We start from the raw sequence: 27,727 nt of genomic DNA, 5'->3' as shown, positions 1-27,727 counted from the left end.
TAGGAAATTTACAGTTTCAAAGGATCTATCCATAAGATACTTAAGTACAAAGGGAAAAATAATAACTTTACAGTGGAGAAACCAAGTGGTAAAGATACCACTTTCACCAAGGGATTAAAGTTTACAAAGTTTACATCCTACATCAACATCACGTGCCTCTTGATATGATGTACTAAGAAGGGCTTGTGGTATTCCTGCCTAAAATGCATCATCTGAATCTATTCTTGAGGAAATTTAAGACAAATCGAAATTGAGGTTCATTTTACAAAATAACTGGCCTGCATTCTAATATACCAATGTAATTAAAAAACAAAACAAAACAACACAAAGAAATATTGAGGAACTCTTCCAAACTAAAAGAGAACAAAGAGATGTGATAACTGAATGCAGCCCATGATCTGGGATTTTCTTTTGCTCTATAGGATACTATTGGGACAAATAGCAAAACCTGAATAAGGTCTGCGGATTAAATATGTAGTTAATTCAAATATTAATTTCCTACTGTTGACAATTGTAGTATAGTTATGTAAAATAATGTTCCAGTTTTATGGGAGTACATACTGAAGTATTTAGGAGTAAGGATATCATGTCTTCACCTGACACTCCAATGCTTCAGAAAAGAATTGCACATACACATATGTGTATGTAAAGAGAGAAAGAGATAAAATGATGTGGAAAATGGTTAGGTAATCTATGTAAAGAGTGTACAGGACTTCTTTGTAAAATTCTTGCAACTTTTCTGTAAATCTGACCTTAAGTCAAAATTTAAAAATGTAAACAGACAAAAAAAACAACACTTCATACAACAAACAAAATTTAATTCTAAGAGCAAATCTCCTGGCTCCATATTATAAAACGTATAAGCAACCCCAGCTCAAGCCTGACTCAGGGGAAAATGGGCCTGGTTAGCTATTTCACTTACTCCTCCAGCCTCCTTCCCCCATGTACTAGCTACCATTAAAGGGCCTTCCATGGGTGGAAAGTGCGGGAGGGGTTTAAAGGAAAGGAATTTCATGTATATGGCTGACAGAGTTGTAATCTAGAGTTGGTGCCCTCTGGTAAGGCAGATTCTCAAGTGGACTCTTTTTGTCAAATGGGCGTTTTGTGGATATTTTTGGAGTTCCTGCCCAGCACTCTCCTGGTGTGGGTAGTGCCTCCATTGCTTTGCACCCAGCGGTACACTTCCAGCCGTGGTCAGTTTTATGTCTCATTGCACTAGGTTACAGAACCAGGCTACTCAATCAGACACTAACTGTAGGTGTTGCTGCAAAGGAACTAATGTACATGGAATTAACAGCTACAGTTGTTGACTTTATGTAAAGGAGACTTGATAATCTGGGTGGGTCTGAGCCCATGAGTTGAAAGGCCTTAAGAGCAGAACTAAGGTTTCCCTGAGGAAAAAGAAATTCCACTTGTGAACTGCAGGGACAGCTCTTGTCCAACAGTTTCCAGCCTGCTCTTCCTGATGGGCTGCCCTACCAGCCCCCACAGTCATGTAAGTCAACTCCTTGCAATCAATGTCTTTATCTATTATATTTATGTATCTATCATCCATTTATACTACTGGTTCTATTTGTCTGGTAGAACCCTGACATAGCTATTTCCCAGGTATGAGTCAGGCCCCAAGCCCAAATCCCGTGGATACTTGCAAGGTTTTATGGTGGATCTCTTAAATCAGCACTTCTCCCTTGTCCCCACATGCCTGCTTTAAGGTTAAGTCATATATGTTATCTAGTCATTCTTTATCATATATATTTTTTTCTGGCATCTGGAAATTTTATTGAAAGTATCAAGTATTGTATGAATACCACTTTAAATGTTTCTCAATTGCATAAGACACTGAAGGCAAATCCTCCTTGCTGGAGAAATGTTTATTTTGTAGTAAATAGAAGATAAGGGAGCACACTTTTAAAATTTTTGCTAAGGGACTCAGAATCATAACTAATAACATAGATGTTGCCTTAGCATGAGTCCTTTATTGAGGTCACCTCCCAAATGCTTACACAGAAAACCTTGAGACAAGGATTTCTGTGTAAGCGTTTGAGACGTGACCTCAATAAAGACCAGAAGGGATGGGGAAAAGTGAGAGGATAGGGAAGGGAAGAGGACCAATGAAGGGTGTGTTATCACACAAATTCCCATGGTGGGCAACTTGGTCTTAATCCCCCTGGAGAGCTCTGGTAGTCACTGGGAACGTGAATCTCAGGATAATCCTACCAGAGCAGGAATGAGCTGGGGTGCTAGGACCCTGAATCTCTGTTCAGTCACCGGTTGAGGGCTGCTTCCAGAAGACACTCATTCTCACATACTTCGGCCTGACTGTACACGTTTAACTGTCTGAGGAAGACTTCCAGCATCTGGAAGTCAGGCCTGAGGATGCTATACTCCCAAAGCAGAGGAGAAATGGATAGAGTGATGACGGTGTATTAGAGGTATCAAATTTTGTTTAACTCAACACACATCACTTATGATGGTGTGAGAAACAAACTCTTTCCTGAATGGATTAAAAACTCCTTTTCCTTCCGAATAAACTTTTTACATCAATTTCCACTAGAATTATACTGGGGGTGCCAAAAAGTGCATATACATGACTTGTATCCATCTTTTGTTATCAGTATATGTTGAGTATTACAATTTTAATACAGTTTTTTCCTTTCTTAAAATGTGTATACGTTTTTTGGGGGGCACCCTCTGTATCTTTAGCAAACATAGTGGTGTACATCTGTTAAGGTTTTTGACAATAATGTTGATAACAAAAATGACATTTATTCTACTACAGTTTTAAAGATTGGGAGATTTACCAAGAATGAAATGTCATTCATTGAAAAATAAAACACACCTTCTTCAGACAGCTCAGAATATTTTTAGTTCTTAGAGCAAAAACAAATATTTGGTTACAAATCCTTAATTTGTGAATTGCTTGGGCTTTGACAGAAGTATTTACTTTCTCTAAAGTTTGGTCCCCGGGCCTCGCAATGTTTACTCCAAGAAGCAACTGTGACTTAGGCGTGGAAGGCAGCCTCCAATGCTCGAGCTTTCTCTGTGATGTTCTTCTGAAAGGGCATCATGAAATCGTCAAAGTCCACCTGGTACGTGAACCGCTCCCTCCGCAGCTCCCTCTTCCTGATGAGCTCCACGGTTGTGGCTTCAGGACTCCAGACCTTAAATACACAACCACATCCAGAGCAGGTATGAGTATGATGGCTAATAAACATGCTAGTATCTAGATAATTTTCAATATGATTAATTTAAAACTACTAAATTTACTTCTAAGTCTATTTTAATTTGTTTTTCCCTCTTACATGACATCAGTGGTTACATGGGCATCACTATTTCTGAAGGTGACTATTTGGACTACTGAAATGCTTTTCTGTTACCTCTATGATGACCTCTGGCCCCACTGCTCTTCATTTTTAGGATGTCAAAACAAGGAAGCAATGGAATCAGAAGATCATTTGGGTTTACTACCTTTATGTCTTATGGGGAAATCAAAATTATTTTCATAGTAGAAGGCAGAGGGAGCCGGTGGTCTGTTTTTCAGAATGGTTTGATGGGCATTAGCAAGACTACTCTTACTCTTTTTAATTGTAGATGTTTTAGGAAGCTACTGAATAAATTCAGTTTTAATTAGTATGAAATTCCCAGGTAAGATGATGGTAGTGAGTACAAAGAAGAAGGGTTGGATCTGAGAAGCACCAAGAAAAGGTATCTGTAGAACCTGGTGACTAAATGGCTATAGGGAATGGCATTGACCAAAGAAGACGTCAATCTTTCACAGAAAATGAAAATGTCAATATAGAAATAATAATAGAGGGAACCAGATATTGGGAGCTAAAGAAGTTGGACTTACTGAATCAGAAGTAGCACAACTTGGCAAAAGGATACCTTCAGATAGTAACTATGAAAGATAAACTCTGGATATTTGTTTGGGTGCTCTTCATAAAAAGCATTTGAAAAGTGACATTATGAGTTTACACCACATTATGAAGATCTTTCCAAAGTACTTACCCTCCGTGGAACAAATGTGATATCCACTTTCTTGGTGTAACCACTGGTAATCAATGAATTGAGATAAACCACATTATCCTCATGCATTTTCTTTTCTTCCAATATGGTTGGTACACTATAAATGGATAAAAGTGGTTCCTGGAAACAAGATTTAAAAAAAAACCACAAAACTATTAGTTGCATAAATCTATATACACTTTCTCATATTATTTGGTGTTCTCCATCTTACTCTGAAGCCAGAAAAATAAAAACTAAAAATGCTACTATATAAATTATAATTTGAAATGAAATAGAATATTATTATAACTTTGGGTGGAAAAAGATTAGTTTGCTTTGTTTAACTCTACTTAACTATGAGTGGCAGATCTCATAAGTCTTCAAGATATCCATCCTTGACCTGTGGCCATTCATTAACCAGAAGGTTGTATTCCTACTAAAATGATAATGGTGCACATAGTAGGAACTTTAGTTGATAGATCCTCCTTCACCTCTGGCCATCCTTTCTTTTGTCCTCCATGTTTGTTACTCTCTACTATCTGCTACGATCCCTTTACCTTATCCACTTCCTACCACCTACATTTCTCCAACCATTTCCATTTGATAACATTAAAGCTTTTCTTTCTTAAGTTTCATCCCCTGTCCTATGTCTGCCAAGAATCTCCAGGGATCCTTCTGCTTCTGTAAAAGAACCGTTTAGCCTAGACATGCACTTAGAGTGTCCCTGCAAATGATTAAAGCCTTGATGTCTTGGAAATCCCCACAGGCAACAACCTCAACCTTCTCCTCATAGTTTAGAGGTACCCATACCACTCCAGATTATCAGGAACAGTTAATTTGGTGCCTTAAACCTTTTAGAGTCATGTTGCATGATATCCAAGTCACAAGTGGCCCCGTGTCCCAGAGTTCAGTGGTAGTCATTAAAATTCCTTGGTGGGGGTGGGAGGTTGGGGAGACTGGTAAGGTGATTAATGAAAGACTATAAGACCAAAATGAAGAAAAATCATGTATTACTTCATTCCTCATAAGGGTCACCCTCCTTCCCTTTTGGGCCATCTCATTAAATCTGTATAATTCAGGACCAAATATACATATAATATATACATACATATTATACAAATATATCAATATATATCCAATACCAGTTCTGTTTTCAACATTCTAATTGTATTTGACTGAACCAGTTTGGTTTATGTGTGGGTTCTGTTTGCAATGAGTACTTTTTAGTAATAGAAAATTTCTTGCTAGATATTTCTTCAAAAGTATTGCATAATGGTGCTGAAAATATGGATTGCCTATTATTTCGTCCATGTTGTGTAACAATATGTAAATAGTGTCACTGCCCCACTCCCCAACAAGTTTTTAAGGTGTTCCAATTACTAATGGGTAGTCAATTGCTTTTCTTACCTCCTCTTTCTTAATTTCAAGGCCTTCAGTCTTCATTTTAGGAGGTGGCTTGCCTTTCAGTTTTTGGTTTTCAGATTTTGGCGAGTTATCTAGCTTTTCTTTAATCAAACCAATTATTCTATAGTCAGCATATGCCTTCGCAATATCCATGGCAGCGTGTCCTGTTTAAAATAGAGTTATATAAATTCAGAGTCATATAGTAAACAGATTAATAATAAACTGTGTAGAAAAATCTCAGCACATCAACCCTAAGTATGTGGTAGTCAGGGTGGTTACTAAAGCAAATAGTATGTGTAAGGTCACAGAGCTAGGTCAGATATTCTTGAAGGTAGACCAGCTCTAAAATCTTATAATTTCATATAAGGAGGTATATTCTAAAAGGCCTAGGGAAGCAGACGGTCACAAACATACTATGAAGGTGGCTGGGTATTATGACACCTATAATATCTCCAGGAGGCCTACCACAATACTACCTGTGACTCAGAGGAAGCCTGAAGCAGCCAGAGGTTTAATGATCTCAGATCAAAAGGAAGTAATGGGTTCCACTATAAGAAAATGATACCTCCAAGCAAGGAGCTCAAATATTTATTCAAATGATTTTTTATTCTTCACTTGTGATATTTATGATATAAGGTAGGCCTTTCCATTTACTTCCTGGAGAGCCTCAATTCAGAAATGCTTTTATCCAGCTTTAGAGGGAATCTAAACCTACAGAGGCTTTAAACTATGCCAAGTATTAGGAACTGACAATTAAAACGCTGTAATAACCCAAGGTATGATCTGTATACTGGTGCAAGTCTACAAACTACGTAGTGGTTACTGGGCCACCATGAAATAACCACAGGAATTGAGAGTAAGTGTTTAGAAATTTTTATAGTAATCTGATAGAAGAATTTTCTGTCATTTGAATCTAATCATAAAAAAAGTTTGGGCTTGTATTTTGTGGTGTTTTTTTTTTCACGTCATTTTTCTAGTAAATCATTTTTTATTGTATTTTGTAAAAGTATCAGTGCATGAAAGATTGCAAACATAAAGAATTGGCCCTTTAACACCAATGATTTGTGAGGTAGCGAGTATGAGACAAAATTCCATAGCATTTAACTCAGGCTTGTGTTTGCATGAGTAACTTGGGGAAAATATGGTGTTACAAGAATAGAATCAAAAGGGGTTTGGAATTGAATATAAATTCTCCTTTTCTAACCCTAACTGTTGATAATATAACCACATACCTTTTCTATTTTCCAGCTGGAATTTAGCACCAATATCAAGTAGGTATTTTACAGTATCCAGTCTACAGCTCTCAATGGCTCTACTTAAAGGAGTTGAGTTGGTGATTGAAACTGCATCTATCATGGCTCCAGATTTAACAAGAAGCTCAACAATATCTTGTTGGCCTGCATGGCATGCAAAATGAAGTGGAGTCCACAGAAAATTATCCGTTGCATTTACGTTAGCCCTACAAAACAAGATAGATACACAGGCTGAAAATATGGGTTGTTCTAAACACTGGAGGCTAAAAATGCTAAGTTAAGATTCCACAGAGTTTTATCAAGTTGTTCAACTTATAAAAGGAAGCTCTGAGTAAAGCTCTATCATATTTTTCTTGACAAGTATTCTGCATTATCTGACAGTCTTTGTGTATATGTACATTTTGTTTAATTTTTAAAAGGCACTGAAGATCCGAGGGGTTATAATTTTTGCAAAGGTTAAAATCAAGAAAAATAATAAAACTGAATACAATGAAGAGAAAAGCTGACAGGAAATAAAAAAGTTGTATTTTTCCATTTTGTACCCACTTTCTCTGCATACTATGATTTTTATTAAAATTCTAAGCATTGTAATGTATTATTTAAATTTTTAATCTTTTTTAAAGATTCACTGTCCAAAAGTTCAAATTCTCATGCGTTGCTTTTTACTCCCTCTTGATAATATACAAATTTGAATCTTTCTTGGACATTAAACATTTAAAGTAATAATAACAATAATACCTTTTGTCAAGTATGCAATTATTATGCGACTAAGTGCTTTACATATTTTAAGTAATTTAATCTTCAACAAATTCTGTGAGCTGATTCCCATTATAGCCCCAGTATAAAACTGAAAAAACTGAGGCACAAAAAGGCTTAAGAAACCTACTCCAGGTAATTAAGCTATGGTAAAAGAAGGAATTAAACCTGAGTAATTGCTTTAGATTAAAAAGTTAAATGAAAATGTCATGCTTTGATATTTTAAAGATATTGACAAATGAACCAAAGAAAAGACTGCTCTCTCTAGAGGAGGAAATGTTGGAATTTGTTGGGATCAGAGAGAGAGAGAGAGAGAGAGATTAAAAAGCAATTCCATGTAAAGTGCGTAAATTCTAGAGATCTGTCATACAATATTGTGATTATAGTTAATAAAACTGTACTGTACTGGGCACTTAAAATTTGTTAAGAGTCTAGATCTCACATAATTTGTTCTTACCACAATGAAATAGTTTTTTATTTAAAATGAAATGAAAACTGACTCCATACCAACTAGGTAAAGCTCTAAAACCAAATTAAATTCTCTTGGGAGGCCAGTGATACCCAATCAGAAGGCTTCTTCTAACCACACAGTGAAAATTTCTTGGCCTTCACTTTGTGCATAGTTGTTATTGGCGTGCCATCTTTGTGTACATACATTTCTATGTTCCCATTAGCCTGGTTCCCCATATAAGATCTACCTGTAATCTAGACTTCAGGAATGAAGCACCATTTTTGTGCTACTAAAATTCTAAACTTGAATGTATCTTAACTTTCCTTTCACTTCCTTGAAATACGAAGACTCATAAAAATTTAAACCTCACCCAACCAAAAACATACCCTTTTTCAAGAAGAAACTTGACCACATCTAGGTTTCCACTTGCACAAGCAGTCATTAGTGGTGTTTTGTAATAATTATCCTTCATATCCACAGGAATTCCTGATTCAAACGCCTTTTTGAGAGAAGCCAGGTCTCCCGCCTTGGTGACAAAATTAATATTTGAAAACATTGTCCCTGGATCATCAATGTACCAAGCAGAGTCGTCCTGAATGGGATGTTCTGGAGGATGATCCCGATTAAACCGATTGCAATCAGTCACATTCTTGTAGGTTTCAATCATGTAATATGGAGGCCCACCATTACTCCGGCGTGGAAACGCATCGTCAGGGATGATGCAGATTGGGAGCGGTAAAACAAACTTGCCTTTCTTTGCCTTTTTGGCCATCCCTTTTTTCTTTTTCTTAGGCCCATAAGATCCCAAGACATAAGATTTGCTTAGGTATCTGGTTCCCTTAAAGAAATCATTAATGTTGACCCCTCCTCCCCGGAATTTTTCATGAAGTTGAGCTATGTAAAACAGCTGTTCCGAGTCGAAAAATTCTTGCCTCTCCTCCAGCGTCATCACAAAATCATCCTTGCTGACTGTCCCATCGCCTCTGTCCACAAACGAAAAGGCTTCGCGAAGGACAGTCTCATTTACTATTGACCAATCGTGAAGTCGAAGGGCCCAGAGTGGATTAGGGTTTTTGGCTCCAGGCTTGGCCAGTTTATTAGCGATTCGCTCCGCCCGCAGTATTTCCTTGCTTGCAGGTTTGAAGCCTCCTTCCTTAGCCAGAGCCTTGGGTGTTTTATGATCTAAATTCTTCCATTTCAGGTCACATCCTAAATCGTGAAGCATCGTTATTATGAATGGTGCCGAGGCATGTGCATGATTCTACACACAACATTCATCCAACTTCCCGTAACCGGTTAAAAGTTTGTCCCCAAATTATTCATATATACAGATGAGCACATTTAGCTATTGTAATTAGAAAATTAAGCTATGAAGCTATGATTTTTTTTTTCTGTGCTTCACTTTGGTGAATTCTGAGGGGGATATGTTTCCAATTTACAATATCTGCCCCCAAATGATTAGGACATCAACCCCTATAGATATTTAAAACAAATACCATATTGGGATACTTGCTAGGAAACGTCATGCCAAGCAGGAAAAGAGTAAGGGTGACATGCATTTGGAAAGCACTTGGATTCAGACAGCTTCCATAGGGCCTTAGGAGCTCAGAATGCTGAACAACACCTGCTTCTTTTTGAATGATTATGACTATAAATCTGCGTACAACCTTAAACTATACTTTATCTGTATTCTCCATGAAATTAATGTCATTTATATCGATCTGCTGTTTTGTGGCAAGGTCATGTGAACAACCTAACAGGAATTTGTTCATCAAATCTGAAAGGATTCCAGTATTATATTTGTCCAAGTTACATATTAAATTTCATTTTCCTTTTTGGTTCCTTTTGTCAAATTATGAGACCAACATTACATATAACTATTCTCCAAATAAATACACTTTTCTGAATGCACAAAGGAGTCTACTTCCTGCTACCAGGAAGGCTATGCTGTCTATAGTAAGTGTCTTGAGACATTAAAAATCCATTCTGTGTATAAATGTCAGACTACCGTGTTTCCCTGAAAATAAGACTGGGTCTTATATTAATTTTTGCTCCAAAAGATGCATTGGGGCTTATGTTCAAGGGATGTCCTCCTGAAAAATCATGCTAGGGTTTATTTCCCTGTTAGGTCTTATTTTCAGAGAAACACGGTATGAAGAAGCTCTCTCTAGTGTTTTGAGTCTAGAAGACATGTCTCTTGCTTTGCCAACATCACATAATCAAAACAAAATGTTACCTAATCAGTATTTCTAGTAACCAAAATGTATAGACAACTGCATGTAAAAATAAAATATGTCCCTCCAACAGTTTATAGTTTTAGTCCTTGTCAAAAAACAAATTAATCACCAGTGCTTTTCAAGATTAATACTTGCTTTAGAATTGTCAAAAACTAAAATTTTATACTGACTGATTAATTTGTTAGTGATATAAAAACAGTATTTGGACAATAAAAATTCTAAAATTTTTATATTGGACAGTTCTAAGAACTAACTTATTTGGAAGGGGTCTAGATGGTATAATTCCATAGCATAATAATTCCATAGAATTCCAAGTATGCTGTTTTTACTGGGCTTTTTTTGCTTATTCAGGGTGTCTGGGGTTTATCTAACATCTCCCTATACTCACCCCAGCACTATGGATCAAAGGATTATTAAACCTGCTTTAGCTAGCCCTCTTCTGCTCCCAGTTTACTCCTAGTTAGAAACTCATCTTTGTGAATAAAAGACTCCAACATCCCAGCTTTAAGATCTGAAGGCATTTTCCCCTTCCATTTGACTTAGGAGACTTTTTATCTCCTTTATGATTAGTAAATAAAAGATCTATTCATTCCCTTTGTGATTTATATTCCTTTGCGATCAAGATACTCAGTTTTAGGGGCTGGTGCTGTAGAACACCAGCAGCCAAAGGCCTATGAGAAGAACTTTCCAGGAGGTGGGTGCTTCAGAACTACTCCAAACTCCCCTCCCTGCACCCCTGGACATGGCACTCACACTGCTTACAGGGACTTGTAAATTGCTCCAGCGACAGGACCAGGGGCACAAGAGGGATATATTGAGGATGATAATTTAATGTGGGAAAACCATTCAGCCTTTACATTTAAGTATAGAAGACAGTAAACCCACAATTTACTCGGAGGTGAGCATTTCATTGCTAATGGTATTTTTACTGCTCTGATTGACTTAGATCTAAGATTTTACTCTGCTGCCATGGAAGCAGAGATGTGGTGAAGTGGCTCTACTTCCAAACATGCTGTAGAACTCAGAACACTTTTGGACATTTCTTTTAAAACCAGTCTAGTCTTATGGTTCTGCCAGGAAGATAAATCTTTTCTGTATGACTGGGTAAAGCCTTTGGCATGGCCCAAGCTCTGGCCCTTTGCTTCTGTTTCCTTTCTGTATCTTTATCCCAGGAGTACATAAACAATAGAGAAGATGTCTGGTGATACTGGTCCCAGTAAGAAAGCAGTTGACATGTTAAAGATGAAAAGCTTTGTCACAATCTGGGCAGATCTTTAGTTTTTAGAAATATACAATGTTAAAAAATGAAATGTCACAATAAACTGCTGATAGTGACAGATTTAAAAAGATTAATGAGATGGTTTATGAGGACAAAAATTGCATTTGATAATGTTTTCCTTTATTTGTTAAAAATGTTTATTATTTTGGAGGATGGGGAAAGAGTATGAGTTTTGTATAAGTTTATAAAAAGTAAAAGTGGATCAGTTATTACACTATTAGTTATGCAGGCACATTAATCTTATTGATAATATTAATGGTTACAGTATAGGATCTCTAAGTCCCGGTGATTTCTACAATTCTGTGCCTGTCCAGAAGACAGAAAATCAAAAGCACTTTCTCTGCTCTATTATAGAGTCACTAGACTTTAAGTTTTTGCCTGTTTCTCATAAACTGGAAAAAAACAACAACCCTACTACCATAAAGTTCAGCAGAATGCAATCCCATCTCTAACACAGTTAAAAACTTTTCATGTACATTTAATTAGCGTGTAATTAACACTAAATTGATCCATTTCTTTAAATTTAATTAGCTAATACTATCATTTTAAGGAATACATTAAGCTATACATAACATAGTTTATATTCCTAAATTAATAGGTACTTAAAAGCTTCAAAATAATCTAAAATATTACTTACATTTCAAATTTTCCATGAAAGTTTTCATTTTATTTCATGTTTCTCCCCAAAATATTTCCCCCATAATTTCAAATTATCCAGAAAAGTTATCTTTGCACTTGACACAATAGAATATTTTTTAAAAAGTAAAATAATTAAGAATTAAGACTAAAAGACATGGTTTCCTTGTCTTATCCTTGTTTAGATTGATGTTCACATTTTTCTAAAAAAAGAAGTTAATAACTATAAACACTTTATAATAATTTGTTGACTTATGACCATTCCTCTATAGATTTTTTAACAATAATCTAAAAATATTCATGATTTAACAGAAAATAGAGTAAGAAAAAAATTTCAATTTTCTTTCTACATTATATGAGTCAGGCTACTGAAAAATATAAGCAACTGACAAGTGACAGACACAAATTCTCTGCTTATCTATAATATGGGTAAATCATAAATATTTTAAGAATAAAATTTTACCTCGCTGAGCTATATATTTACAGCAATCTGCAAAACCACCCATGGCAGCATAATGAAGTGGTGTATTTCCATTCATTGCAATCAGCCCCATGTCTCCACTGTAGACAAAAAGAAGCTTCAATATCTGCAAAATAAATAGTGGATGTTGTATGGGGAATAGGAATGTACATTTACTGAATGAAGACTGCATGTGTGGCTATTTAAAATTAAATTGAAATGAATTAAATAGAAATCTTAAAAATACAGTTCCTTAGTTTCACTAGCCATATTTAAAGTATTCAAAAGCCATACATGGCTAGTGAATTGTACAGCAGAGATATAGAACATTTTTATCATTGCCAAAAGTTCTATAGAACAATTTTGATCTAGAATATAGGAAACTCTATATTCAGCTGGGCACTACCACTTTGGTAAACCCAGGCAATTTTAGAAAGCATCAGACAATCGTAAACATCATCAGAGGGGCAAACTTTCTTCATCAAATGTAACTTCTATTATGATGTATATTTTTATTACAGGGAAGAGACCCAATGACAAAAATAAGGATAACTATGTTAAAACTCAGAGAAAATTGAGTAATTTCAGATGTAATTCAGAATTTTTAAAAATAGGACAGCATTGGTTCCTATTTTGTTTCTGCAATGTCACTGTACCTATGAGGTAACCTCTTGGCTAATATGTCCAGATAATCAGAATATTTACAGTTTAAAATTTAGATGAGTTATTAGATGAACTCAAATATCAAGGAGATAAAAATACCGTGTTTCCCTGAAAATAAGACTTAGCTGGACAATCAGCTCTAATGCGTCTTATGGAGCAAAAGTTAACATAAGATCCGGTATTATATTATATTACATTAATTATATTATATTAAAGACCTCTTGTTATATTATAGTAAAATAAGATTGGGTCTTATATTAATTTTTGCTCCGAAAGATGCAGTAGAGCTGATTGTCCGGCCAGGTCTTATTTTTGTGGAAACATGGTATGTTGTTATTGTTCTCCCCACAATTAGATCATACCATATTTTGAAGACTCTAACAGGTAATAGAGGCATAAAATATAATAGTCCCAGTTGGCAAAACTTAAATTGTCATGGTTAAGAATACAGAAATAAACCATTATTAAATATATATATTAGCAAGCAGGTAAAATTGAATAAAGAATGAGACTGTTTTTTAAAACTAATATTTGGTATAAAACCTGTTTTAGAATTACTTAAGGAAATCAAGATGGTAACTCAGAAAAAAATTGTCTTAATGTAACCTACATAATATTTAAAATTTTTGAGCAAAAGGAGAAAAAATTGTTAGCAACAGATTTTAAAGCAAAGAGCAGATTATTACCTCAAAAAAGCCTCCTCTGGCAGCAAAATGTGCAGCATAATGTCTGTCATTATCAAATGCATTCGCATCACCTCCTCTTTCCAATATCCCTCGAACTAGTTCTAGCACTCCTTCTCTTGATGCTTCCATTAGAACCGTGCGACCTGTGGACTGGCCATGAAATAGATCAAATGCTGTTTATACTTGTCATGTGTAAACGTCAGATTTGGTATAAATACGATCTAAACCCATTGGCCTTAGATTCACACTGACATGGTTAGTTCTCTACACTTTTATTAGCTTCATGCAACAAATAGGAAAATTGAAGCCAGTACAGTGGGTCAATCTCCAAAATGCAGAATTCTAAAATCAGACTCAAGGTCATACCCGATATCCCTGTGAGAAAATCATGCTAAAAAGCACATTTCTTGCAAAGAAAGTAGAGCAAAAAGGGAGGAAAAAAGGTAAAATGTATGCTAAAATTAGGTTATAGGTGTTTTCTAATAAGAAGAAAATCTATTTTTATTGTCTCAAAATTACAATTAAAAGAAAACTTAATAAAATTTGTCAAATAAGGAGAGGGGGCAAAATGAATCAGGGAAACAGTAGAACTACATATTTTCTTTCCAAAAAGATACATTTTTATTAGGCATCACTGAAATTTTGTCTATTTTCTATAATGATCTTTTAACATTATGTAAAATAAATACCAATTTTCCAAACGTAATTAGGAAACAGACTGTAGAATCATGGCAATATAATGAGAGCATATCATCTTAAAGCATTTTGAATAGAAATGAACAGCCTATAAGCTAATAGGATAATTTTAACACATTTAAATGCAAAAATTACACTAAAACTCTATAATTGAAAAAACATGAATATTTATAATCACAGGAATAGTCATACTGAGTTGATAGCATTTGGATTGGCTCCTTTTTCCAAAAGTGTCAGGCACACATCTTTAATATCATGTGCTTCTTCGCAAGCTTTAAAGAATATTGGCTTTCCTTCATAGGTAGAATTGTTGACATCTGCACCATGTTCCAGGGCAATCAATGCACAGCGATAATGCCGCTTAGTAGGTAAAATGCAGTAAAACAAAACACCTGTAGAAAAATAGAATTCCCAAAGAGTACTTAATACTTAATAGGGGATTAAGCATTTGAATCAGATAAGAAGAAAAAAAGAATAATTTTAAAATCCATAATTAGCTAGTTGAAAGTGGTAGAGCAAAGGCATATCTGGCTTTGTTTTCTCTCTGAAACCAACTGAAACACCAAGACAGAAAAACAAAAACAAAAAAAGAAACTAGACCTCTAATAGTTAGAAAACAGTCACAACCGAGTGTGACAGGACCTGTTTTAGGGAAGAAACTGAGTGCTGATATGTCAAGCCCCCACTGACACTGAGTATTTGACATTTTGCAGTCTATACCCTAAGTGTGTCTTCTTGGAATATGCAGGGCTATGGATTTCAGAGGGCTACTGGTGGGTCCCTGGGTCCCCTCTGAAACTGCAGAGTGGCAAAAGAGATGGTACTAAATGATGAAATGTGTAGACTGCCCATGTTTATAAGAAGCAGGCTGACAATACAGTAGCAATGAGAAGAAAAAGTAGATAGCAGAGGCTCTGCCATTTTGACAAATCATTTTGTTCCACTGAAAAGAGGAAAATGCTCAATCCCCACACCCAGGACCTACGACATACAGGCTCTCAACATAATTCATGTCAAAAATGTACTACAGATCAGGGACATTGTTATAATACTGGGACAGAGTTTTGATAAGAGTCAAGTAAACAATAGTCAACCTCCAGACTATGTAATGATCTCACTTTAAAAGAGGCTTCATTCAAAGAGGAAATAGCGTGACCTATGGGGGGAAAAAATTGAAAGAAAGTAAAGGAACCTGATAATATAAGACAGGCAAAATGTATATACTAGGAAAACCACATGAGTGAACCATTTCCATGAGAGCAAAGAAATGAAGTGTAACTTTTTCTATAACAGCAGTGCAAAGATAGATCAAGAGCTAAAAGAAGGACTGTTTGGACAATATAAGATAAATAGAAGGAAAAGATGAAACTCGGGAAAGAAAAGGTAGAGAAAAATAAAACCAATAAAGAAATAAAAGTTGAGGGCGGATGGGTGGCTCAGTTGGTTGGAGCGTGAGCTCTGGGCAACGGGGCTGCTGGTTTGATTCCCACATGGGCCAATAAGCTGCACCCTCGCAATAAGAATGAAGACAACAAGCAGCAGCTGAGCTGCCACTGAGCTCCTGGGCACCCAGATGGCTCAGTTGGTTAGAGCTTGTGCTCTCAACCACAAGGTTGCTGGTTCGACTCCCACAAGAGATAGTGGGCTGCACCCCCTGCAACTAAGATTCAACAACAGCAACTGGACTTGGAGCTGAGCTGCGCCCTCCACAACTAGATTTAAGGACAACAACTTGGAGCTGATGGGCCCTGGAGAAGCACACTCTTCCCCGATATTCCCCAACAAAATTTTTTAAACAAGAAAAGTTGAATTAGAAGCAGAAAATCGGAGAGGAGACACTGCCAAAACCATAGTCAGAGACATGGAAGAAAAACTTGAAAGAACTAAGAAAACTGTAATTGAGATGATCAAAGAATTTAAATGGTCTAGAGAGGCAAAGAATATCGAACATGTAGCTGGTGTTCAATAATAAAAGACCAAATACAATGGAAAAATATGCAAAAATATGATAAAAGAAATCTGAATCTGAAGATTAAAAAGAGTATATTGGGACTCAGGAAACACTGATTAAGAACAATCAAGACATGCCTATGTAAAGCTAGGTAAAAATAAAAAAGAAAATTGTCCTGGAGCATCAAGATAAAAATTAAAGTCATTTATAAAGAAGAAGAGTCAAGCTGGCCTCAATACTTTACCACAGCAACATTCAATGCTGAAAAACAACTAAAGGATCTCTACAGTGCCACTTGGAAAAGAATATAGGGAATTTTTATACCTATCAAGCTGTTGTTCATATATAAAAGCAGTGGACATATAAGTTTAAGGACACAAAAAGTCAGAGAATATAAGCCCAAAGGAGCTTAACTACTCGATGACAAAAAAATGAGTCTCCCAGGAGATCAACAGAGAATATGCAACTAAAAGACTGATGAAAGATGCTGAATCCCTTCAACCACAGAACCAAAGTTAAATCATCTTAGGAATTCTAGATATAGAAAAGAATATTGTAATTCATAATAATTTAGAAATAATGTAATTTAACAAAAATTTGGAGAAAGGAGAGATAGCATAAGCATTTGATTTTCCCATTTTTTACTGCTAGAGATGGATATATTACTTAAAGCAGATAAAGAAGTAAAGTTAAGTGACAGATATTTATTATTTAAAGGTATAAAAAGAATCATAGAAAGAACCAAGATGATTATAATTTACTAAAATTGGGTGTTGGAAGGGAGGTAAAAAAGGTGAGAGGAAGAATTATTTTACTAATCTCATCTTTTATAGTAAATTATCAATGAATACCATGTAAGGTACCAATTCAATAAATGGTTTGTTGAGTTATCATGCATATGAAAAGCTATCATGTATATGAAAAGCTATCAAGTTAACCATTAAAAGAACTAAAAACAGTTCTCATTACAAGAAAAAAATAGTGTAACTACGCATGGTGACAGATGTTAAGTAGATTTATTGTGGTGATCATTTCACAATATGTACAAATATCAAATCATTATGTTGTACACCTGAAGCTAATATAACGTTATATGTCAATTATGCCTCAATAAAATAAATAATAAAATAATCTAACAACAACAAAATTTTTTTTAAAAAAACACTAACTTTAGAAAATACAACTAGAAGGAAAACACACACACAGAAAAATGAAACAAAGAATACATGGACTATACAGAAAAATTATATATATATATATATTTATATATATTGTGCCCTCATAATAAAAGATAGATGAAAGTTCGGAGGCCAAACCTATGGGGCATACAGATAAATATAAATTGGATAAACTCTACCATTAAAATAAACACGATTTGTATGAAAATTAAAATATAAATATATTATATTTCATATAAACAGATAAATCTAAAACAGGGTTATCCAGAATAGTTAAAAATAGAAAGATGGTCAAGGACATGGTTGAAAATAGAAAATCAAAGACAGAGCAAGTCATAGCAGGCAAGAGTGGACCAAATAACACAACTATGACAAAAGAACATAGAAAATACCACATGAGCTTGAAATCATTACAAAAGACCCTAAGGTACTTATAAAATGGATATTTTATAATGATGGCATGTGCATAGTTAAAGTGTACCTGGGCTGATTTTAAGGTACAAAGAATATGAATCAACATTCCAAAATTGAAGCCAGAAAGGGGAGAATGTATATGGTAGAACTAGCATACTGCATTTAGGACTGGGTTCCTTCCTATAAATGGGAGAAGCAAGGGAACGGGTGCTATAAGGAACTATTGTAGCTTAACCCTTAAAGAGAATAATTCCTGACACTAATTCCCTAGAACAACATGTAGGAAAGAGTTTACTGGCTTAGAGCTTTATGTTCTTCATATTCTGAAAAACAATTCTAAGAGAAAGTACAGTGTAGACCACAGTATGTCCCACATCCTTCTAAAGATGTGGTATTTTAACCATTTAAAGGTTTGCTTATGCTTTAGAAACAATGTGCAGTGAATCAAACATCAACCCCTAGAAAATAGGATGTTAGTGGAAAAGAGACTGCTGTGGAATAAGCAAAACAGTTTGTGCAAGGTGAGCTAGGTTCACTGATGTCGGGAAGACAAACCAGGCACTCGGTGCAATAGGCTGTGTAGAATCAAGGCTCTATGGGGCAGTACTACCCACGTATTGTGGGAAATAAGATTTTATATTTGCTTCAAATTGCATTTTATATTTTTAATTCTTCCTATGTGATTTGTCATATCGTTTTCTCATACACTCATCTTCCAGAACCTTGACAGGTTTAATATTAATTTGAATGAGCTTAGATATTTGCCACATGGCTGTTACGTTTGCTACAAATATTCACTTGACCTTGTTTCTAATTTTACCTTGATTGTTTAGTTTTAACTTTAGAATTTTAGGTGTTTATGCTATAAAATTTCTCAGCCTGTTTTGTGATTTATAGCTCTGTTTCAAACTCGAGAAGGTAAAGTGTTCTCTTACAGTGTTTCTTCCCAAAGTATATTCCACAAAACTTGAGGTATATGTCATAAGGAAAAATTGTTTCATAGTGAAATAAACATGAAACATGTTACCATCTTTAGTCTGTCTGACAAATGAGAAATCAACCTGTTAAATTTGTTTTATCCAATGTTTCTCTAAAGAATTTGACAGTGGAACCAGGTACCACTTACCAACATCCTGGTGATTCCGTGGTTCATGGAACACACTTTGGGAAATGATGTTCTATCGATCTTTGAGGGGCTTCTGTTTTTTTCTTTGTATGTTTGTTTCACACATTTCAATTTTACATGTACCTGCAGTTTATTTTTTTATATTTTTTTATTTTTTTGAGAACATAATAATTTATATTTATAAAGAACAGAAGTACATGTAAGCACTGTTACAAACTCAGAAAAGAGTAATGAGAGTATTACTTCTTACACATAAGGCAACTAAAGCCCTAATATCTCAAAATCCTTTACAAAAGGAGATATCTTAATAAGTTCTAGTTCAGGGTTTGCTTGTGTGTTTTTTTGTTTGTTTGTTTGTTTGTTTGTTTTTGCATGTTACTTTTTTTTCTTCTCATCTACTTCCATTTCAAGCTTAGTTTTTTCAGCTGTAAGGGCTCCCAGTTTCTTATTCTTTGCTTTCTTAACATTTTCCTTGATGGCAGCCACGTCAATTTTAGTTTCAGTAGATGCTTCCTTAGGTGTCACAATTGGTTTTTCTTTAGGTGGAATAAAAGCTTTGTTTCTTGCCTTTTGTCTCTTACCGAGAGCTTCTGTTTGTTTAGCCTTTATTGCTTCCATTTTCTGTTGCTTCTTTCGACTTGCTTTCAAGAAGTATTCATCACTAGCCAATTCTTTTTCAATCTGACTTTCTGGCTGTGGTGGTGGGAATGGTATATACTCTTTCTTAACAGTTTTTTTCTTTGGTTCCTTGCGTTTATTCACATTTTAGTGCTTGAAATGTGGCAAAAATCTTTCCCAACTTTGTTATCTTAATTCAGAATCTTTTGTCAACTCTTGTTTAATCATTAAGATTTTTATATTACAACTTGGACGAATATTCTTCATAGTATCTAGGACTACTTTTCAAACCTCTTTTAAGCCACTAAAAGGTCCAATGGCTGAAGCCGTGTTTCCCTGAACCATAATGTAACAGTTTGTTAAGAGTTCCAATGCCTTCAATGTAGATCCTTTGGGACCAATAAGACATTGTCGTCTTTTTACAAATCTTTATTTTTTACTAAAGAACCTATTTTAATGATGTCACATGCAGCATCATCCTGAAAAATCCATACTGCCTGTTCAAATGAAACACTCCTTGCTAACAGTTTTATAGGTCTCTGGCCCTAATGATGATATATGGATTAAAAATCTTCTTTGTTGTACAAACAGTTATGCTGCCCTCAGTCAGGTCCAAGGTTGCATGATGTTCAAGGCTTTCTGTACCAATGGCCAGTACTCTTTCAAGTAAGCGTCTCTATATTCTGGGAACAAAGTTGCAAAACTTCTCTCCTCCAAGGGTCTTCTAGGGTTGCCCTCTGTGGAAAAACCTGGTTCCTTCCAACCATCAGGAACAGTGAGAAGTTCTGATTCATCTTGGTCCTCTGACTTCGGCATCTGGTTACAAAATTCACTTTTCCCAGGCACTGTGGCTGACCTGTTGAATTTGGAGGACGCCATCTTTTCCTGAAGTTTATTTTGTTACATGGTGCCATTAAGTAATTAAATATTTTTTCCTTTTGTCTGTCCTCTACTCTGTTTTAAGCAAATGCCCAGCTTGGAGAGAGTTACAAAAGCAGGTTTTGTTTCTGTCAGGAAACATTAACATTATAAAATTGGATTCAGTTTTCTACTGTGCGGCTGATGTTATGGCCTTATACTTGAAGCGACTCTTTGGACAACTGATGAAATCTACCAATTTATATTAAGCCTGGTGGTAATTTTCTTAGTGATTTTCATGAGGCTGTGACAACTCCTGCCAGAATCTCAAGTTGTTTGGGCAAGGAGCTCCCAGACCATGGTCTTGGGATGACAATAGGAAGGGGAACAAGATGGCAGAGTGGGGCTGTCTCACCTGAATAACATGGGAATGCCATGTCTCAACTTTCAAGTCATACTTCCAAATTATTTAAAATGACCCTAGAAAGTTGGAGTTTATCCCAGAATCTACCTTAGTCCTTCAAATTCATAAATGTAACTCCTTTCTACATCAGACTACTATTTAGACGGGACAAAATCCCTTTGGAATCCTAAAGTCAAGTAGTACGCAAGATTCTAAAATGTAAAAAAGAGTAAGAAATGTTCTCCCTCATCTTTCATTCTGAACAAGATTTTATATTTTATAATGGATGATTATAATTACAATAATATCAACGTGTGTCATGTTGAAAATTCTCCACCTTTAGGAAAACCACCAAACAGATTAATCTAATTCTAAGTTTCTTTCTAAATGAAAAATCTCTCAAAACTGGTTTCCTTAAGATATACCTATACTGTTTTCAAATTATGGGGAGTTGGCGTTATTAGGTCCAGGAGAGATTCACTTCTAAAGTTGGAAAGCCCAAAAGCCATTTTGTTGGGTTTTGGCTACCTAAAGAACTGCATGTGCTCGATAGCATTTTGGGAGTCTTACCTTTTCCTTCATTATCAACTATGGTCATATCTGCCTTTGCCTTGGCCAATATTTCCATGGACAATTCGTGGCCCAGTTCTGCAGCCCTCATTGTGGGAGTACAGCCCATCTTGTCTTGCACATCAGGGTGCGCACCGAGGCTAAGGAGAAAGTTCACCATATCAATGTCATTGGACACGGAGGCTAAGTGCAGAGCACTATGCCCATTGACAGGATCTGTGAAATTGATTAGTTCAGGATATCCGAGCCTGATGAGCTTCTCTATCTGCTTCTTGTCTTTGTTCCGAACACACTGAAGGACTTTGTAGATCTGCAAGTTCTCAAGTCTCTTATCTGCTAACGCCATGCTTGACCAGCTTCTTGAAAACCCTTTTCTGGACCAACACAAAAACTATAGCAGAAAAAAACAACAACACAACACAAAACAAAAACATGTAACTCACAGTTAATTTTGTCACCTTTATTTTGATTAAATAATATTTGAAGAGAGGCTGTGTCTTATGAAATGTGATTACCTAAACTTGTTGCAACTGATTTCATGAAAGTAGAAATTACATATAAATACAAAAATACTCCGCTAACATAAGGTTAAACTATTTCAAAACAAATCTTCTATCATAATGAATACTAGCATTACTATGCAGTTTCTTGTTATCTCATTTAATCTTCGCTCCTCAAAATAGCCTTCCCAACTTACCTATGAAGGTTAGGCTAACTAAATTGCCATGGTAAGGATTTGAGCTCCCCACTATATGGCTCTGTACCAGCATGTCCCCCACAGTATGGAGACCATACAGGTGTTATTAGTTAAAAAAATGTTATGAACAATGTATTACATTTCAGGTGCTCATTCTAAACAGGAATCTACTAGGCTCTTTGAGATACCAAAGAGAAATGGGCAATTTCTGTGTCATCTTTGTGATAAGTATTTTAACATGCAATTTTATCTACTATTATTATTTATGGAGAAAAAATCATTTGAATTGAGTAGTGGGCAAGGCTAGGTGTACCCAGCTTGCTTTTCTTCATTTTTTTTTTCTGGGGAATAAAACACAAAAAACATCATATCAAGAATCTATTCCAGATAGTACCGTGGTATTATTCTTGGCCAAATCATTATCACAGTCTCTAATTTATCTCACTGCTTTCACAACAGCCCCGGTAGTCCAACCTCTCTATTTGGTCTCCAGAAAAATCTTTAACAAATGTAGATCAGGTAAGATCAGACAAGCTTCTACCCCTAACCTTTGGATGGGGCTGTTTGTTTCATCTGCTGTGATAGGAATGGGTCCGAGACCTAGGCTTAGTCTGTGTGAATGAACACTGTCCCCAGGTACAATGAATGTCTCAAGTATATGCTCAGAAAAGACATCAGCCAATCAGCATCGTATGAATCCCTTCTGCCAGAAATGTATGAAAAGACTGCTCTTTCTGCTGAAGTTGTTAAGCAGTAGGGTGTGGGACCGGGGCTGCAGGCAGCCATGTTGGCTGTCACAGAGAGAGCACGTGTTAGACACACAAACTGATGGTAGCAGTTGCACTCAGGACTCAGTTTTGCTAGAAGTCATCTACCACTTAAATGTTCAGGGTTGCCTGAGTTAAAAAAAACCTTTCCCCCAACCTTATTTTGCCAGAAGCTAGTTAGCTGAGTTTCTGTCATTTGCAATGGAAAGATTCCATCTTACTACAAAATCTGAAACTGCACCATCTTTTCCCCACCACAAACTTGCTCCCTCACCTACACTCCCTATGGCAGTGAGTTGCACTGTTGACTACTTGCTCCTTCTTTAACTGTGTCTCTCTAGGCAACCATAACATCTGCATTACCTGTTTCCCTCCTACCTCGCCACCCACTCCTTAGTCTCCTTTGCTGGTTCCCCCTCTTCTGTTAGAAGTCTAATCATTGGAGTGCCCAGGGCTAGGCCCTCAGGACCCCTCTCTATTCTCACACACTCTCCTGTGATCTCATCCCATCTCATGACCGTCATCCCCAATTGCAGCTTCTGATTGTACACTCTCAAATTTATACAGCCATCTCTGACTCCCCACAGAGCTCCACAGTTTATATATCTACCTGTAGACTCTTCATTCTCGCTTTGACATCTAATAGGCATCTAAAATATAACATGTCCTGAGCAGAACTCTTGATATCACCCTGATCTTCTCCAGTTCTATTTCCAATAATGGCATCACCATCCATCCACCTACTCAGATTAAAATAAATGGGAGCTACTCTTCATTCTTTCACTCACAGATGCCCTACTCTTTAAATCCATCAGCAAATTCCTTCAACTCTACCTTCAGACCACATCCTGACATCAACTTCTAGTGGTACTATCCTAGGCCAAATAAGTGCCACGGCCTTCTAATCTGTCCCACAACTTCCACAACAGCCGTCTATTGCCCATTCTCTCTTCAGCCTCAGAACAATCTCTTTAAAATGTAGATAAGATCAGACAAGCTTCCACCCTAACATTTTAGTATAGCTATTTTTAAACACAAAAAAGTTGTATATTCACCCTTAGGTCCTACCATTAATGCTTGACTTGCTTTATTACATACCCACCCATCCATCTATCCATTAATCCATCATATTTGTTGATCCATTTCAAAGTGAATTGTAGACATATTCCAGCTTATATATCCTTAACTGGAGTTCAATATTTGTTTCCAGCTCTTTTTTTTCTTTTTGATCTTTTGAATATATAATAAAATGTATAAGTATTTAGTGTACCATTCCATGAGTTTTGACAAATGTATACATTTATGTAACCCAATCTCCTATCAAGATATACAACATTACCTGCTTGCCAGAACATTATCTCCAGACCAACTTTTAAAAGCACCTCAATATCTTTCCATTATAATCAGAATAAATCCAAACACTTCATGATGGTTTGATCCCTTTCCCTTTAAGTACCTTCAGGTCCCTACCCCTGCCCTTCAGACCTCACTTCAATCTCACTTGATTTAGCAATCACCAGCCACACTGGCCTTCTTTCTGTTTATGGAACAAAAGCTCATTCCTGCCTCTGGAACTTCTTGTTCCCTCAGGCTGGAGTGAGTGATCTTTGCTTAGAATTTCCGCTGGTCAGCATTTCTCACCATTCAAATTGATGCCACCATGTTACCTCATTGCTTTGTTTTATTTTCTTCATAATTAAAATGAAACATTTCTCTATATGAGGTGTGACAATTAAGTTCACAAACTTGTTGCAATGCTGTTGCTAACATTTTTTTTATATATCAGAAAGATTATTCATTATGAATTTGTACCAATTGGACAAACAGTTAACCAAGTTTACTATTTGGAAGTGCTGAAAAGGCTGCATGAAAATAGTTAGATGCCCTGAACTTTTTGCCAACAATTCATGACTCTTGTATCACAATACACGGCACTGTCTGTGAGGGAGTTTTTAGCCAGTCAACAAATAACTGTATTAGAACACCCTCCCTACTCTCCTGATCTGGCCCCCAATGACTTCTTCCTTTACCTGAAGATAAAGGAAACACTGAAAGGAAGACATTTTGATGACATTCAGGACATCAAGAGTAATACAACGATAGCGCTGATGGCCATTCCAGAAACAAGTTCCGAAATTGCTTTGAAGGGTGGGCTAGGTGCTGACATTAGTGCATAGCTTCCCAAGGGAAATACTTCAAAGGTGAACATTATGATATTCAGCAATGAGGTATGTAACACTTTTTCTAGGATGAGTTTGCAAACCTAATTGTCTGACCTTGTATAACATTTGTAGAGATATGTAGATATATGTATATTCAATTCATGTCTCTTCCCCGCTAGTATATAGTCTTCATGGAACAGAAGCTACATATTATAATGACCATTATTTCTCCATCACCCAGAACTGACTTATATGAGGCATTCAATAAATGTTTGTGCATAAATGAGGACCAAGAGTTACATATAATACTGAGGAGTAGAAGGAATCAAAGAAAATTCCTAAATTTCTGGCTTGAGCAACTGGCTCCCTGTGTCTGAGATGGGGAGCTCAGGATGCAGTTCAGATTGGTCAGACAGTGTAGCTGGTTAAACTGTGGGCATGCAATTAGAATCCACAAGGCAATAGGATACATAATTCAGGAGAGAGATCTGAGCCTGGTCTATGGGGAGTTATGAGGCTGTCGGTAGTTTCAGGGCAGCCTGAGGCTGGTTCACAGCAAGGAGGAGAGAGTTTCAAGTGGGAAGAGTGACCACCACCATCATATGCATACTGTTGTCTTGCCCTTCCTTTATCCCCACTTTTCTGCCTGCTGTTTCTTCTTCGTGCTTCCTCCTCTGCTCCTGGGACATCAACTATCACGTGGCTTGTGGCTTCAATGTCCCCTTCTCTGTAGCTCCTTCTCTCTCTTACCCTCTAATGTGTTTACAATGTGTGGTGGACTAGAAACCAGATAACGCAGCTTGTTAGAACCATGTGTATAAATAGGCTCCCAATACGTCCTGAACTGCCTCAGAAGGTCATTCACTTGGCCTTTGTTGCAGACTTAGTGACATTTGTTTTAGCTGCTGTTGATGGCTGGTTTTATTATTATTATTATCAGTCAAATTCTGGTTAGGGGAAGTGTCGTCATACCACCTGCCCATGTATGTACATCCTACATGGAATAGAATAAAATGTTGCCAATTAGCTTACTAATTGTACGAATCCACGCCACCATACTTGTGTGGACAAAGATTTCCAAACCAGTGATTTTATTGTTGACTCAGAGCACACATCCTAAACAAAGAATCAGTGTTATGAAGCATTTTATAATCTAGCTACAACGGTGAACTCAGCAGTCCATGGGCCAGTTCTGCGGTTTGCGTCCCTCCCAGCTAAAGCCCTGAAACACTGGGGAGAGAGAGGTGCCCTGTGTGGTGTCCTTCAGGACCAAATGCCAAGACTGACCAAGAATATCACCTCACTGGAGGAAATAACAGAAGTCCTGCCCTTTGGTGCTGATTTCCTCATAAATCGTGTAGCATCTCTGATCCTCAGGAGGGTCACCACATATACACACACCCCAACATTTATACTTTACCTCAGCATGGCCCTAGGGCACCTTAGCATACCCTAACCAACTCTACGGACAGTCTCAAAAGATAGTGAAAAAGAACAGTATTTCTTGAGGTCCATGTGTGGGTCTGAATACTATGTGTGAAATTATTAATATATGAAAGTCTGTGAGGAAGAGCGTTGTCCAGGTGCATTTTCCAAACTCTGTGGGGGATTGATCCATGGAGCTCATCAACTGCTTACAGGAGTTTGTGAGACAAGGGTGGTGTTTTAGAAAAAGAAACAGAGGGAGACATCCTTGGAAGAGTGGAAAGAGTACTGAATTGGAGATGAGGGAATCTGTTGTGATCCTCTGTCCTTCTGCATCATTATACAAACTGGTTGGACAAACCTGCACAGTAACCTTTGTAGTTTGTGCCTCAGTCTCTTCATCTGTGAAATGGGGATAATAATAGTACCCACTTCATGGGGCTGTGTAAAGAGGGAATGAGCTAATCCTTGTAAAGTACTTAGCAAAATCCCTCAATACAGTCTCACTATGAATAATCAAACTTCAGTGGGTTTCAACACACCCACAAGCCACGGTTTACATTTGGGGGGTTCTTCACTGTCCCTTTCTAAGTCTCAGAAGAATCCTAAGGGGAGAATGGATAAGATGTAATTTCAAGGGAAAGCTAAGCGGCAGGGACAAGGTGCCAAGCTCACCTCTCAGTCCTGAGGGTAATCAGGGGCCGCGGCGGTCCGGGCACCGTCGCGGCTCGGCCTGCGGGGGCGCCCGGCGGCCCCAGATCTTGTTCTCTGCCGCCTGGAGCAGGCCCCAGCCGGGACCTCGGGCTACCACAGCACGGCTTGGGCGCCCAGCCGTGAATGGTACACCTTTGGGCAGAGCAGGCGAGCAGGCGCGCAGGTCCGCAGAAAAGGGGATTTGTGTGTCCATGGACCCGAGGTCCGCCCAGCGCGAGCACGCGGCCAGGTGAGCGCAGGGGAAGGGATGGGAGCCGGCCAGACAGAACCCATTGTGAGCTTCCGCTACACAAGGCCCGGTTGCCGCGCAACCGCTTA

At 37.0% G+C, this 27,727-nt stretch overlaps 1 protein-coding gene and 1 pseudogene across 3 annotated transcripts; both read right to left on the bottom strand.

The window, feature by feature from the left end:
- Window positions 1-802: 802 nt before the first annotated feature.
- Window positions 803-27,700, bottom strand: ANKEF1 (ankyrin repeat and EF-hand domain containing 1). Of its 2 annotated transcripts, none has more exons than XM_081034085.1 (10): window positions 27,371-27,700; window positions 21,645-22,035; window positions 14,719-14,918; window positions 13,831-13,980; window positions 12,485-12,608; window positions 8,256-9,078; window positions 6,642-6,868; window positions 5,413-5,573; window positions 4,009-4,146; window positions 803-3,161 (listed from the first exon to the last, which is right to left on the bottom strand). In XM_081034085.1, exons 2-10 carry the CDS (start codon window positions 21,988-21,990, stop codon window positions 3,003-3,005), a joined length of 2,328 nt encoding a protein of 775 aa, XP_080890211.1. In that variant the 5' UTR covers window positions 21,991-22,035; window positions 27,371-27,700; the 3' UTR covers window positions 803-3,002. The 2 variants fall into 2 exon arrangements, with proteins under 2 accessions (XP_080890211.1, XP_080890212.1); XM_081034086.1 differs by having other exon boundaries at window positions 21,645-21,784; window positions 27,371-27,692.
- LOC308491134 (KRR1 small subunit processome component homolog) lies at window positions 19,571-20,692 on the bottom strand (annotated as a pseudogene). The gene has a single exon. The product of its transcript is annotated as a KRR1 small subunit processome component homolog (transcript).
- Window positions 27,701-27,727: the final 27 nt, after the last annotated feature.

The sequence above is a fragment of the Rhinolophus hipposideros genome (assembly GCF_964194185.1).
Source record: "Rhinolophus hipposideros genome assembly, chromosome: 22".
Lineage (NCBI taxonomy): Eukaryota > Metazoa > Chordata > Mammalia > Chiroptera > Rhinolophidae > Rhinolophus > Rhinolophus hipposideros.
This window is presented reverse-complemented; position numbering and strand designations above follow the sequence as displayed.